The sequence below is a fragment of the Saccostrea cucullata genome, unplaced genomic scaffold (assembly GCF_032062105.1).
Source record: "Saccostrea cucullata isolate Sc308-1 unplaced genomic scaffold, CSIRO_AGI_Scuc_v1 ctg47, whole genome shotgun sequence".
Taxonomy (NCBI): domain Eukaryota; kingdom Metazoa; phylum Mollusca; class Bivalvia; order Ostreida; family Ostreidae; genus Saccostrea; species Saccostrea cuccullata.
Window position 1 is genome coordinate 555933 of NW_026936653.1, and position 17099 is coordinate 573031.

Consider the following 17099-nt stretch of genomic DNA (forward strand, 5'->3'; position numbering starts at 1 on the left):
CAGCATCAAAAATCAGAACATTTTATGTCATATATTCTGGAGAAAGGGAAAATCAAGTCAAAATACACTGTAGATGTATAGGATAGCATTTTAAAACTTAATTTCCTATATTGACTGATGTAAAGTAAAGGAATCGTTAGAATGAAATGGTTTCTTTCCAGTATCTACAGACCATTGCTCAATCTGTAATGAAAAAAAATGTTCATCATCTAAGAAGGCCAAGATAAATAGATTGAATATAAGATTTCCATGATTTTTTCCCCAACTTTTAACCAATACTGCATTGTATTTTTTAATATTTAAATCAGCTGAATATTTTCTCCTTTATTTCTTAAGAAAATCCATATCATTAATCACTGCATGACTACAGTCGGCATGTCGCCTGTACAGATTTCTTGATCAGTGGCTGTTCCATCAATGAAACGTATAAAGACGTTGCATCATTAATACAATAATTAATCTTTTTAATCCTACTTTAAATGATTATTTAAACAGATATAAATATAAACAATAAAATAATTTTCTTTGTTTGTTATTACTGGAATTAACGGAAGCAGCTATTGCAGAAAAAAAATTACATAACCCGCTTACGCAGGTTATGTATTTTTTCTGCAACAGCTGCTTCCGTTAATTCCAGTAATAACAAACAAAGAAAGCATTTTATTGTTTAAATTATCACAAAACATATTCCTTTATAGTACAGAGATTCAATGAATATATTTAAGTTAATGCAAACATATTAGCCATCAGAGCATCTTTGCTAGTGAAGAGTTTCAGATCTGCTACTCTCTCATGAATTTTTTACCAAAAAAATGCTGATCGGTCAAAATTTGTCAGTCAACGCCAATCACAACTTGAGAAAAAAATTCCTACTTTTGACAGCACCGTAGGCCAAGGGTCATTGAGGAGACTAGTGGATCAGAAACCCTTGGCTAGTGATGCCATCAGAGTTGAGATTTTTTATTATTGAAGGAAAATGAATTCAATTTTACACATATTTTAGTTATTCTCAACTAACTGGCTGCAGATTTTCCAATAACATATAATCTCTATTAACCGCCCCGGGCTCTTAGAAAATTGCGAAAAGGGGGCGGTTATTTTGGTATTCTCTTTGTAATAATTAATATATCTAAATTCAAAAATATTTTGAAAAAAAAAATAAATTCAAAGAATCTCTAAAATAATGTTTAACTTTACTTTAAATGAAGATAATCCACCCAATTATGCAAAATGTATCATTTTCCACCAAGAAATTCGATAATAAACAAGTTTCATTTTCAATTCCTTTAAATTTTGACAGACTTTTGATACCATTCTAGATTATTTTAATTACTGTACAGGGGACCCTTATTTCCTGACAATTGAAAAAGACCTAAGGGGGCGCTTATAGGGGCAGGGGCGGTTAATAGGGATTATACGGTAGTTACCGTCATTCTGACCAAGTAACAGGTTACAATTTGCAGTTGTCTTTCCTTTTTTTCAACTTAATTAAATTGGTCATTGACCATTACATCAGAAGTGGCTATAGCACCAGGGAGCAATTTGTGTTTTTCCTGTACTTTATTGGATATGTTCTGTGAGGACATTTTAAAAAGATAATACACTTTAGGATTTAATACAGTGTACAGTGATTGACTGCTGCTGATGTTAATTATATTAAACACAGAGGAGATCTTGTCATGAGCTAACCATGAATATCCATATGGTATCTGTTTCTTAGGATTTTATCCTTTTCAATGTAGCACCTCTGGGGGGTGTTCTTAAGTAGACAGAGGAGATGAGAAAGATTGATCAGTTAGATAATATGATAAAGTATTGCATATTATCAGGCAAAATTTTTCAAACACCATGGCAACTGCAAAGTTTTTATTGTCAATTGGATTTTTCTTTCTTACCTCAGATATCTTTGGAGTAAAGGAATTTAATGTGAGATGAAATATATACATTTTTAGCTCACCTGAGCTATAAAAGCCTGTGAGGTTTTCTGATCATACTTTGTCCGTCTGTCTGTCTGTCTGTACACTTTTCACATTTCTGACTTCTTCTTTAGAACCAATGGGCCATATTCAACCAAACTTGCCACAAAGCATCTTTGGGTAAAGGGGATTCAGGTTTATTCAAATGAAGGGCAACACCCTCTCTCAAGGGGGAGATAATTCAGAAAAAGTAAAAATTTGGTGGCATGTTTTAAAAATCTTGAAAGATGAAACTTGTATTAATTAAGGGAACATTTTAGGCAATGTAGATTCAAAATTGTTCAAATCATGACCCCCTGGGGGGTAGGGAGAAGCTTTGTTCAAATCATGACTGGGGGTGGGGTGGGGGGGATAGGGTGGGGTCACAGGGGATGAGCAATTTCACATAGAAATATATAGGAAAAATCTTTTAAAATCTTCTTAATTGATAAACACAGCAAACCCATTGGTCATATTCATTGAAGAATCCTCAGGTAGTGTAAATTCATTGAAGTTCAAACCTAAAGGGTAAAAAGGCCACAGATAGTCAAACACTTAGTGTAGATTCAAGTTTGTTCAAATCATACCCCCCTCCCTTTTAAGGGTTGGTTGGGACCACTTATGGATTTAAACTTTTCAATACTGAACTGATTTCTGATTTTTTTTCTAGCCACATTGCTCAGGTGAGCTATGTGGCCCAGGGGCCTCTTGTTATATTTACTGTCACAGCTGTAGCAAACTTATATGATGATTTACATGCATACATGCTGAGCAATATTTTGATTCCTGTAGAATTTATACATGAAGTAGGTTTCACCTAACTACCTTTATGGATGTACAGACATATATCCAAGAAAAATTGTTTTAGTGAGACATTTAGAAAAACTAAAAATCAAAATTAGTCCTTTCCTAAATTTCCCTAATACTGTAGATCACTTAATTTTCGCGACACCTTATTTTAGCGAGATAATCATTGACTCTTTATTAACGAGACAAAACTTTCACGAATTGTGGTCATTGCTCTATATAATCTTAAGGAATTCTATTATACGCGAGAATGAAATTTTCGCGAGCATACCGTCTCGCGTAATTACGCGAAAATAAAGTTCTCGCGAATAAAAAGTGATTTACAGTATACATATATACAATTGAAAATATATCTAGAGTCTATAATTATCATTGAAATATTGTAGATTAAGGTTTATTCATTCATGGTCCCCAGGACTAGTATTTGGTCACAGGAGGGGTTTCAAGTTATACATGTATTTGCAAATGTCATTTAAATGTAAAGTTCAAGGTCGTAGGGATCAGATCAAGGTAAATAAATTAATATGAAATCAACAATTGTTGAAAACCAACAATTGCATGCAGTGTGATGAATATATGGTTTACAGTATGCAAAACAAGGAATATTGAGGTCAAGGTCATTAGATTATGACACCAACAGTATAATTCTTCTTTCAAATATGTATCGTAAATGAAATTTGATTACTTTGAATATTTTTGTCATTGCACTATATATTCAGGCATACCCAAATTTTCACAGGATATGTGAATAGTGGAATAGTGAGGTCAGGTCATATGAAAGGTCAAGATCAGAAAACAATAATACTGCTCTCACCAATATGTATACATGTATTTGCACAAATTTTAATTCTTGAAAATAAGGCCATCTTTCAAAAATTGTTTGGTTGCCCTCTCCTGGCTAAAAATTGTCTAACTCAAAAATGTTTTTATACCTCCCGGATACTTATGTGTTTAATCAGCGTTGAGGTTATAATTTTTATGTGAAAAAAATTCCCTCCTACCCATCAAATAATAGGGCATACAAACATTACTGTAAATCACTTTTTATTCACAAGAACTTTACTTTCACGTAATTACATGTGTGAGACAGTGTGCTTGTGAAAAATGTCATTCCCGTGAATATTACTATTCCTACATGTATTAAAGATGATACTAGTATAGAGCAATAAAACCAATAATTTGTGAAAATTTTGCCTCACAGAAATAAGATGTCATAAAAATATGTGATTTATAGTATTCTAAAGATGGCCTCCATGCTTTTGACATAGTGCTGTATTTCATTTTGGGTCAATTTTCACAGAATGATTGTAATTTATTTAATAAATAAATGTAAAAATGCACACATACCCATCTTCTACAAAAATCACATCAGTGAAGCATTGGTTTGGTTTGTATGTACATGTAAATTGCAACAATCTAAAAGTTTAACAGCATGCACAATTGCACATAGTTTATCACTTAACTCCTAGGGAGAGAAAATGTCATCTCTGTTGTATTGTTGCCTTGCTGACTAAGTTTTTCATGCTGCTCTACTCCATTAATATTTTTTCCGTTTGGAAAACTCGTTTTTTATTACTAGCTGTGAACCTTTTCGATCTTAGATTTGCTTAATTGACTCGAGTGTTCCTTTTCATACATGTATTTTTGCCATTTATGTGATGCTCTTTGGCTTTGTTAATAAGACAATTTTTTTCATGTTTCTTAATTGGTCCTTTTTTCAGTCGGTCAGTACAGAAGGAGAGAGCTAGCATGAGGCAGATGATGATCAAGAGATGTGGATCAATGGACACCATGACAGTGACCAATGAGAAACTGGACACACGCAGCCATCACTCGGACACCAGTGACCACAACAAAAAGTCAACTGTAGTCATCACATACACCATGAATGATGAAAAGGATGTCTGAAAACTGGATTCTCATTGGAGGATATTCCACTGTTTTGATTGGTAGCTGAAAGCTAGCTAATCAGTGATTGGTTGCTGAAATCTAGCTAACCTTTGATTAGTGGTTGATGAAAGATTATTTGAATGGTTGTGGGCAGATATATTGTTGTGCACAAGAACATTTTACAAGACTCAGCTCTGATTTATTCCTGTGATAATTTTACATATTTGATTGATTTCAAACATGTATATTTTTCTGCTTTTATTCATATTTTGTGGTTTGCTTTCATGAAGAATATTTAATGAAAATTAATTTATTTTCAAATGTATTTGTATTTCTTTGTATTAGGACAGCTCTTTCTATCTTGCGAAGGAGAATACTTTATAGAAATGAGTTGATTTATTCCCATGGACACTAATGACATATTGTGTGAATTTGATGACATTGCTTGCCAAGTTACAAATGAATCATTTATGATATATTGAAGTTCATTTAGTGGAGGAAACTCTTTTATCTTCTCTGTAACTTCTAAGGAATGTAATTTTTTTAAAGTGATGTTTGAATATACATGTCTCCATTTTTTCATATCAGGATTTTCAGTGTTTTGTGTTTTAAATTTTATTTTGAAGTGCTCATGAATAACTTTTTCATGTTTTAAATCATGTTTTATGGTATCAGAGATATGTCATTTTTTTATACACATGGTTTTTGTTTTGTTAACATATTTGAGAGTTTAATTAATTACAGTTTTGTGACCTCATGTTAGCATTTTCATTAGTGAGAGTAGAAAATGTGTTTGTTTGTGTGATAGCATGAAGAGTACAAAAGTGTGCATTGTATATGAGAGCGCCTTCAGCTTTGTATGATTTTATCATTTTTTCAGTGGAATGTATACAGGTATAACTTTACATTAATTATGTCCATGACAATTTTTAAAGCGCCAGTGAGGGTATTTAATTATATGAGTCATAATTGTAACATACACCCTTCCAACATCAAATTATTCCATGACACTGTATAAAATATCAAATCTCCATCACTGTTCCTATATCTCCATTATCATTGAATTCCCAGTGCAAGAATAAAACCAACTTTTTGTGACTATAATAAGCCCTTTAATTTGCCACTGTGGGACGTCATGTAATACATGTACTAATGATTGTGTTGTTTTGTACATTGACTTATGAGAGCAGAATGATAATGTGACCTGTTGTAAAATTGTCCTAAACTTGCATCTCCTTCCTTTGTGATTCCTTGAACTGTAAATAAGTAGGAAGTTCATAGAGCATAACTTTGTCAATAAAGTTATTATTAGATATGAGTATAGAATTATTTCACAGATCTATGAACAGATTAAATGACTCAATATGGAAAACATTCAGGTTATGAAATACTAATGTACCAGTTTGTAAACATCAATAATTAGAATAGATGTATCAATCTAATATTTCAGAAGATTAATTACAAGTTTTCTATGAATATAGAATCTTTTCACATTTGAACAGAATATGACTCAATATTGAAAATTCAGGTTATGAAATACAATGTACCAGTTTGTAAACATTTGTAATAAGAATAGATGTATCAAGCTAATACATATATTTCGGGAGATAAAATACAGGTTTTCTATAAATGGGAAAAGTATATGCAATAGAGTTATACATATTACAGGACACTTGCTCAGTGATGAACAACAAATGTTTGACGCCATTAGCTCACCGTGACATTTGTTTTATATGGTTTTTTATTGGTGTAATATTAGATAGTTTTGAAACGTTTCGTATCATTCCTTCCCTTCTGTTGTGTCAGAATGATAACTTTTTATTGATTTTATCTGAGATTTTGTTATTAAATTCTATCTAATAGATCAAGTTCGTTTTCTTTTAATTCTGAATACTGGGTAGATGGAAGGTATAGATGCAATGAGAAAACTATCGCAATTTATAAACCAATGTGACAATTAATTTACCGGTACCATACAATAGATTTTCTCTGCATATCACAATTTTCGCAAAAGTATGCTTGATAATGGTACCATTAATTGCTAGGACAAATGTTATTGTATAAACACAACTCTACGGAGGACATAGAATTAAACTCGAGAGGATGGCTATGGAAACGCATAGGCATTGGAACTAGGGGACTTAGCCCCCACCCCCCACATTTTTTGCAAATATATACATAATATAGGTATTCAAAATGGGGTTTACCTTTTTTTGTTGGTTTAGCCCCCCTTACAATTTGCTTCTGACACCTATGAAACATACCTATAATTCGATTACTAGTACTTTTGAAACTGGCACAAAAAAGACTTATGAAAAACTTTTTTTCTTCCTTTTATTATGTGGACACAATTACATAATGCAAGACCTGAGACACTTTGTACATTTGTATCTTAATACAATGAACTTGGTATTATAAGTATTGATATGTCACCTCAAAAAGTGAATCACAGCAAGGCAAAGTCAATATGTGTATTTTATAGAAAAAAAATTAAGAGCACATATATCACACACATTAAATGAACTGCACAATCTACAGAAATTATTTTTAAAGTTCTGTTTTGACATTTCTGAAATAAAATTAAGCACATAATGCATTCTCCCTTCTATTGTTGAGCAAAATGAGTATTCTTTATAAAAATATGTCCAAACTTGATTGCATCTATCAACATGATCAATCAGGATAAATCTATAGTAACTGCCCCATTCCCATCCCTAAAGTGTTAAAATGAGGAAAAAAATCATTCAGTACACAATTATTTTAAGCAGCTCACTCAAACAGACCTAGTGCACACTGTGAATACATTACATGTATTTTCATTGCCAGTGGGAAATTTCTGACCAGCCAAATGTCACTAAAGACAATTCAATAAACTTATATAAAAATCTGATGCTTGAAAATTTGGTCATCAAAAAATAATGACCATTTGAAGTCACACATCAATCTCATTCTCACTTCTGTAAATTATTCCATGCTTTTCAAAAGGAAAAATATTTTAACACTGTTGGATGTTAATCTCTTTACAAAATATAGAAAAGCACTAAAAATCACTACTTATAGTTATATGTGATACATGTATGTACAACCGAAAATATCAAAAATAGTACATTAATTCATAAAACATTTGTAAACAGTTGATTGTAGACCAGTAAGTTTTTTTTTCTCACAAAAAATACAAAAAACAACTACATACTCTACAAAGTAATTTAAAAGATATATAGTAAGAAATCGTGCACTTCCAATCCACAGATGTGCAAAAATGCAAAATAATAACTTTAACATGTTTGTCATGAATATGATTATGGTGATTTTAAAGTACTATACATTGTGTTCATTACAAGATGCCTATGGATAAGGGGTCATTTTTTTTCCCTTCTTCTTTCTTTAAAAACCAAATAATGAACATCACATTCATATATACTCCAAATAACTGATTGCACAGCATTTTACATAACTATAGCTAAATTTCCAGGTCAAAATCTTTAGTACCCACGCAAGAAAACATTTTGACAAGCATATACACTCACAGGATCAACTTAATATTCATGGAATGTCTCAACAATTAATCAAAGAATTCCTTCTTTTTCTTCTCCACCTCTGGGCCTGACATTTCTTCTAAGATTTTGAAGATAACAGAGAAGTCCTTTCCTCCGTACCCTTTCTCTGTCATTTTGGTGTAGATTTCTAGTGCCTCCCGACCTAGATTGACAGCAGAGTTAGTGTCCTTGGCTGCGTTGTTAGCCAGACCTAGATCCTTGGTCATGAGTGCAGTACCAAACCCTCCTTCATAGTTATTGCTGGAGGGGACATTCTCAAACACCCCGGGGCATGGATTGTATGTATCACTGGACCAGCAGCGACCCGAGCTCATGTTCAGAATCTTTGCCAACATCTTTGGGTCAAGACCCAACCTTCAAAGTATGGTCAAATATTTGTTAAATTCTGAATCTTCAAAGTACTTATATTTTTTTAACTGGTTATAAAAATTGAATCTGAGCTGGAAATCTGAAACACATCAGGAATTGTACTCTATTTGAATATTTTGTAACTAACAATTTTTTGACAAATAGATTTACAAAATGTCCTGACTTCAGATTTCTTATTATGTGTTCTAACATATATTCCTCTCTCTATTCTATATTGTTTTCAACACTCCTTTGTTTTCAGATACTGGTACTTACTTGATCCCCAGGTTCATGGTTTCTGATGTCCCGATCATAGAAATACCCAGTAACATGTTGTTGCAGATCTTAGCTGCCTGTAATACAATGTACATACTGAAATTTTACTTCTGTATTCAACCAGAAACATAAAGCAATGTTCATGTAAATACATAAACTTGCAATGACATGAATTTCTTTTTTCACATTATAAATACATGTACTTTTGTTAAAAGGTTGTATATTTTACACTGAAATCTTTTTCTACCTGTCCTGTGCCCACTGGCCCGCAGTGAACTACATTCTTGCCCATGTTCTGTAATATGGCCTCAGCTTCTGGGAACTTTGATTCTGGTCCACCCACCATGAAAGTAAGAAGGGCTTGTCGAGCAGCATTTACCCCTGTCAAGATCAAGAGAATATGCATGTGAACCAACTACATGCATTATTCTCATGCGAGAAATATCTGTAAGTTCCGTGACCTACTCTAACACAAATATTAATCGCTGCAAACCAATTATTTTGCTAAGTATTTATAGAGAAAATGTCTCCTCATTCGTGAAAATTAATTATGCAGATTAATTTCAAACTGAAAAATCACAAATAAACGATGATGCAAATATAAGTTGGTTTATCGTTCATGTATAGGCCAGTAAGAGACTTGGATGCAGTAGGATGGTACACGTACACTGGAGAATTTTAAATCTGTACCTACCCCCAGAGACCGGTGCATCCAGGTAGAATGCCCCCTTACTCTCGGCAGCCTTGGCCATATCCTTAGAGACTGCTGGGTCTATAGTACTACTGTCTATCATTATACTGCCCTTCACAACCTTGCTGAAAATAGGAAGAGAAAATAGGACTTCAATCTCTCAACTTAAAGCAAAAGCATGAATCATTAGCCAGAAGTCAGAACATATACTGTACATGTTTTACATTTAGTTGTACATTCTTTTTAACGCCTTTCACAGAAAGAAACTTTCACTAATTCAAGTATACGCTAAATATCTTGCACTTATACACATTAAAAAAGAACATTAAACATAGGTAATCAGAGATTACAGAGCTCACCTCAACGAATGTTGTCTTTAAGTAAGGCAAAGTCACACAATTAACCAGCAAAAAGTATACATTCCAAAAATGAAAAATTTAAGCAATTTTGATCTGATACTTTGAAATAGACCTACATAAAAAATTTAAACTAGTTCTTCTTCATGAAAATATAATGAAAATCCAGCATCTGAAGCAAATTTGAGAGTTTTCATCTCTTGATGCAGCATTTGTGCAAGTTTGGTTTATACAATGTTATATAAGCCTTATAGTTTTTGGAAATAGACCTGCAGCCATAACTTTTACCTTGTCTATTATCTGAAAAATGTATGTCGAATTCAGCATCCGAAGCAAGTCCATTAGTGTGCATCCTTAGATGTATCATCCATGCAAGTTTGCTCATTATAGGGCTCATAGTTTATTGGAAATGAAACATGCATCAAAAACTAACATTTTCACTCATCCACAAAAAGTAGGTCAGATTCAGCATCCGAAGCAAGCCTGGTAGTATGCATCCTTAGATGTATCATCTATGCAAGACTGGTCATTAAAGAACTCGTACTTCCTTGGAAATGAAACCTGCACCAAAAACTTTTACCTGTTCACTCAACCGGAAAATGCAGGTCAGATTCAGCATCCGAAAAAAGCCTGGTAGTGTGCATCCTTAGATGTATCATCCATGCAAGTTTGGTCAACATAGGGCTTAAAGTTACTTGCAAATGAAACCTGCACCAAAAACATTAACCTGTTAGCTCAACTGGAAAATGTAGGTCAGATTCAGCATCCGTAGCAAGCCCGGTAGTATGCATCCTTAGATGTATCATCCATGCAAGTTTGGGCAACATAGGGCTTATAGTTACTTGGAAATGAAACCTGCACCAAAAACTTTAACCTGTTCACTCAACCGGAAAATGTAGGTCAGATTCAGCATCCGAAGCAAGCCCGGTAGTATGCATCCTTAGATGTATCATCCATGCAAGTTTGGTCAACATAGGGCTTATAGTTACTTGGAAATGAAACCTGCACCAAAAACTTTAACCTGTTCACTCAACCAGAAAATGTAGGTCAGATTCAGCATCCGAAGCAAGCCCGGTAGTAGGCATCCTTAGATGTATCATCCATGCAAGTTTGGTCAACATAGGGCTTATAGTTACTTGGAAATGAAACCTACACCAAAAACTGCACCAAAAATGTTAACCTGCTCCAAAAACATTAACCTGGTCATTCCTTTGCTGAAATTGCAGCATCTGAAACTCTGTCTGGTACAATGAAACACACTAGAACCATATTCCATGCATGTCTAATCAATACAGGACTCAGAGGTAATTAAAAAGAAAACTGCTCCAAAAAACTTAACCTTAACCTGGGACGCCGACACCGACGCCGAGGGTATCACATAAGCTCCCCCCAACTTCATTGAGGTGAGCTAAAAATTGTGCTAAATCAAATCTAAGCTAACTAGTTCAAAATAAAATGTCCACCCAGAGTTCTTGAAATCTTTCGGTCCTGTTGGCAAGACCGATAAAAACAACCAAGGACCGATTACTTTGTGTTCTGTGTCAGTCCAAATGACCGGTAATTGTTGACAGAGGAACTTGAGAAAATCCGACTAAATTTCGTACGAATTCCTTATAACCAACCGATCGTAATCTTTCAAAGGCTTTTTTGTATCTTGTTATGACTTCTTCGATGAATGCAAGTGCCAAACTATGATCAGTAAACTGTCAAGGTAAAACAAGTTTGTTGACGGCGCTATGGTAAACCAAGTGAGAAAAACAAACTAGATAAAAAAACTAATGAAGAAAATCAACTCCACGGGAATTCAAGGAAATTTATATGACGATCAAATTGGCATGAAGTGTGCAGTGTTTAAAGATGCCATGTTTATATTGATAATAAAATTCAAATATATTTTTAATCTTTTTATTGAATTTATTTTGGACTGATAGAAATCTGTCTGGACTGACAAACTTCACATGGCAGTCAGTCCAAATGACTGACAGCAAAAAAAGATTTCAAGAACTCTGTCCATCAAATATTGTACATCCTAAATGTTTAGATTAGAAAGTGAAACCTGCTACACAAAAAAAATTCTCAAATACTAAAAAAGAAGCATTGTTAGAGATGATTAAACACTACAAAAAATGTATACCTGGTACTCAAATTCTAATACAATAATGAAACATTATCAAAGATAATATTTGAAAAAAAAATTAAAGATATCTGCAAGTTGAAAAATAAGATGAAGACAGAGCTGCCAACATTCTGAAATGACAAATAGTAAGGCAGGGTCTAGAGACCACCTACGCTCCCTGACGCTGAAGATGTTTTGTAAGTGGACATGCAATCTGAGGCATGATTGTTTCCATTTTGTTTACTTTTAATACATTGATATGAATGTGATTGTCCTTCTACAACCGAAACGATGATACAAGCAAACGTTGTAAGAATTATAAATACGTTATAATGTAGAAACTATAGACTGCCAGCTTTGAAAATACCGGTATTAAAAACTTTGAAGGAGAAAAAATGAAATCGGAAGAATACCGAGAGAAATCGTAAGGCGTATTTTAGATGCCGATTTCGTACGCCTTACGCCAAAATCGTAAGGGTTGGCAGCTCTGTGAAGATGAACGAAAATTACAAAAATGATTTTATAAAATGAAAGGGTAAATATCGTATAAAAAATAAGAATTTTTTTTTTCCCATTTGTTTACCTGAGTAAGCCATTGTCCCCAGCATACACCTGTTGGACGTGTTGACTGGCCGGTAACATGGTGACTATTCTGTCTGTGTTTGACGCAATCTCAGCTGGAGAAACCGCAGCTTTGGCACCTAGCAGCAAAAAAATTACTTTTAGCATGCATACATAAACTTTACATGTACTCCATACCAAGTCTTGTCCCAGAAAAAAAGACCTCTGATAGAGTTTTGCATGGTGCATGAAATTATGAAAATACCAGTATGTATATATCTGAAAATTCTAAAAATTAGCTAATGAATGTAAATCATTTTTTCTATTTGTTAGTCATTTATAAAGCATAACTATCTAAAGAATTAACAGCAATCCAATTGGAGTTAATCCCCTTTTAGCATTGGTATATATAAGAATTTACCAGCTTGTTTGAGTCCATCAACAGCATCAGTGTTGACATCATACACAAGGAGAGGGTAGCCCTTGCTGACCAAGTTCCTGGCCATGTGATTTCCCATGTTTCCCAAGCCAATAAAACCAATGAGAGGTTTGTCATTCTACAAAAGTATTCAAATTTTGCCTCATCATTGGGTTGTTAACATTTTTAAGTTTCAATACAGTTTCATTTTTTCTTCCTATGTAATTTGTGTTGAATCACTACTTTTATAGGGCAAAACCTCTTCAATTTCTGCAAATTTTATTATTTTTTTTTCTTTAAGACATGTTAACTCCATTAATGTACCTGAAAGGGCTCAAACAAGATCTAGGAGTTATTTTCCTTGATCCATATTTAGTAATACAAACATAAACTTTCAATAAATTCTTTTTTTTTTACATGCTTGCCACCTAAAAAAAATTCAATTTCTGTATTTTTTGGCCCTATTCAGGGAACACACACTGTATGCCTTACATTGTATTTGTTATTTTGTTATACTCTGTTTCAACCATCTTCAATCTGAGAAGTACTTTCTGACTTTAGTTGTTCATCCATTTTTCTGGCACAGCAAAGGTCTCTGACATTATAGACTAATGAATATACTACTAGATAAAGGTCTTTCTTACCTGTACTGGTCTTGTAACTGTAAAAATAAATAACACTTCAGTAATTTAATATTTTAACTCTATCTGACATAATGTAAATCAATTTCATTCCACCTATCTATAACTTCACAATTTGTTACAAGGATACTTATTGCAATTCTTCTCAATATTTCTAAGCATGTGAAAGATACTTTATTGTGTGATCTGATAAACTAGGATTCAATTCAGTAGAAAAATAATAGAGAACACTCTGAAACCATCAAAGTAATTCCCAGTCTACAGTATCCTTTGCTTGTAGCTTGCATACATATACTATAATAGATGAATCATTCAAATATAAACCTTCTTTAATTCATCCAGGATAAGACATGCTCCAGATACTTTAATCTGATCATTTATGTTGTATTGTAGATAAGAGCAAATATTTGAAGCAAATCTGTCAATGTGCATTCATATATGCCTCATCATGCTAGTTTTGTCACTTTTTGGCAAATAAAGACTTCAGAATGGATCTGCTTTAAAATCTTTTATCCAGATTTAGAATATGAAGATCAGATCCAGCATTCGAAACATGCCTATGGTATGATTCCTTGATACTTAGTAGTATTTCATTCATGCAAGATAGGTAATCACAAGACTTAATTCCAATGGACCTACTACAAAAATTTAATTTAATTTTTTATAAAAAAATTACAAAAAAGGAAATCTAAGTCTATTTGATTTAATCAACTTTATTATCCTTAAGTTCATTTATTTCAGTGCAAACGTTTGCTCGGAAGTAGCACTAAAATCTAAACTGACACAACTATACGTAAGGGTTTGGACAGAAGGACATCAGCATGATGAGACATAACAGGTCAAGTAAAATCTCTTGATTTAGCTATATAGCTTTAAGGACAGATGATACAATTTTTTTTTTCTTTGAAAAATATTTAAACCTTTACTGAATGTGATTTGTCTATATTTGTTTCTTTATTGAAATATTACTAATATTTTCCAAATCTATTTCATTTTCCAGTTCTTCGGAGAAAAAATTCTAAGAACCATCCACTTTTCTAAACTTGTGACATGATATTAAATCTTTTTCAAAGAAAAAATTTGTTTGTATCATCTGTCCTTAAATAGCTTTATTAAGCTATTCAGAATAGCTTTATTTAGCTATTTTACTACACTTTTTTCTTAAAGTTGCAGTTTTCTCAGTATGTACAAAAAAGCACACCTTGGTGCAGTGATGATATACAAACTTGAACTCTTCTAAAAATAATGCATATAAAAATCACTTATCAAATTACGTCTCCTTGAGAGACTTTGTACTCAAAGTTCTACAAATTTTGGGGCTATAACAGCAATTGATACAGTTATCTCTGCAATGATATTATAAAGGAAAGCAAACAAATTATGCATGATTATGGTCAACAAGATAATTGATTAGTAACAGTTCAGCACAATGAGAAGCAATCATACTTATCCATGCCTCAACGCACGCATAAACCATGGACAGTTACTCTAACAATAGAAATTCTTTTTTTGCTCAAAAGTATTCAAAGCTGCAATATTGGAACTATCTTTGATTTTGGTTGTTGTTAATATAGACCTCTTAGTAAATATATGAAGAGTTAAATACATGCGACTTTTTATTTTTAGCAAAAAACATTTTTGTGAAAAACTGTATATAAATAGCTAAATAAATCTATTTTGAATAGCTTAATAAAGCTATCTAGCTGTTTAAAGCTATATGGCTATACTAAATCAAGACATTGTACTCGACCTGCAGAACGACAAGTACTTGCATAGAGGAAATTCGACCTATCGCTGCAAGTGCAACTGTAATTGAATGATACTGTGCAAATTATACTTCAAAGGTCATCGTATATATACCTGAAAAACACCTTTTGCATATTGTTTTAGGAGTTTTTTTTCGCATTAGATTTGCAAACATTATTTTTGTTTGGTTGACCGCTGCCATTTTTTGAATGTTGATCCCGAGAACAATTGGCTGCATTTGAACCCGACGAATTTTCAAATCAGGTCAAATTAGTATAATCTTATGTTTTTCTTTGCTATTATGTGGAATACAAATACCGGGTATTAATAATTATTCTGAAAGTTTTCACAGAATAACATCAGAAAAAATAGAAAGTTTATTTTTTGAGTGAAAAAGTTTTGGTGAAATATGTGGAGATCACAGGCACTTAATTGTTTCGGTAATAAATTTTCAACCCATGGTATACTATGGGTTAAAATTTTATTTCCGAAACAAGTGCCTATGTTGGAGATAACGAACAGTATTCAAGCTCAAAAGTCCATTAAATATTACAAACTATCAGCGGGACAAACACGGGCCTCCAAAATAACAGAGGTGGGATCTGGTGCCACGAAGAAGTGTGCATCCCCTGTCGATTGGCCACCCCCGCCGTGTACTCTTTGTTATATTCGGGGGGGGGGGGGGAATGGAAAAAAAATACGTCGACAACCCAGTATGTAAGTAATGGTCTAACAATCAGTATGAAAAAAGTCAGTCAGCATTTGACATTAATGTAAGGGAAGTTGACGATTGAAAAGTTAAAGTCATCGCGTTTATTAAAAAGCGTTGTTGTTAGATAACCATTAACTTTTTTTGGTAGTAAAATATCCAAATTTGAAACAGATGTGTGAGACTCAGCGGTATCTATTATTTCAAGCTCACTTGGATATATCGTGTCGATATAAGAGCACAGCGGGTGTTTTCTTCTTTTCACGTAAAGGCTTTTGAACATATTCTGCTTTATATGAGTACAAAAACAGCTCTGCTAATAACAGGGCACAAGTGGTACTCATTGGTATTCCAATAGATTATTGGAAGACCTGGTCTCCAAAAACCATATACATTGTACATTGTAGACATTGTCAATCAGAAACTCTAGCATCTTTTTTATTTTAACTTCACAGTACTTGTGTATACAATCAGATTGTTTTTAAAAAAAGTAATTTTGCAAATGACCAATGCCAAGGTTAAATAACTTTACGAGTTTCAATTTTACTGAAAAAGCAGCTGTCAAAGATGTCAGAAAGCCACAACTTTGATTTATCGTGGGGAATAGTTAGATATAAAATTGAAAAGTCGTAAGTTTGTGTGTTATTGATTTTAGTAACATTTTGTGATTTCAAATGTTCCAGAAGTTCACTCCGTTGGAATTTTTTAGCATCCACATCGGATTTACACCACTTTATGAATATATTGTTGCACAGTACTCTCATCCTCACAACGTCAGGGGTCCTGAGTCAACACGTTGCCGTTGGACAACGTGTTGACTCAGGACCCCTGACGTTGTGAGGATGCAGTACTCTTGAAGTTTCTCCTTCGCTATACTGTCAATATCTAAGTGAGGAGTAATGAAATAGGCTTGGTAGAACATTTACTGGAACCCACTATGAATCTTTGTTTGTGAGGATTATTATGAAGTTTCAGAATTCAATATAGATATGGTAATTCGAATTCAATTTGGTTGATTGGAATACCGG

General features: G+C 33.3%; 1 protein-coding gene across 1 annotated transcript; it reads right to left on the minus strand.

Moving 5' to 3' along the window:
• Positions 1-6969: 6969 nt before the first annotated feature.
• LOC134246151 (3-hydroxyisobutyrate dehydrogenase, mitochondrial-like) lies at positions 6970-15579 on the minus strand. Its single transcript, XM_062728456.1, has 8 exons — positions 15477-15579; positions 13620-13636; positions 12979-13114; positions 12580-12697; positions 9528-9649; positions 9081-9214; positions 8834-8910; positions 6970-8563 (listed from the first exon to the last, which is right to left on the minus strand). Exons 1-8 carry the CDS (start codon positions 15562-15564, stop codon positions 8215-8217), a joined length of 1041 nt encoding a protein of 346 aa, XP_062584440.1. The 5' UTR covers positions 15565-15579; the 3' UTR covers positions 6970-8214.
• Positions 15580-17099: the final 1520 nt, after the last annotated feature.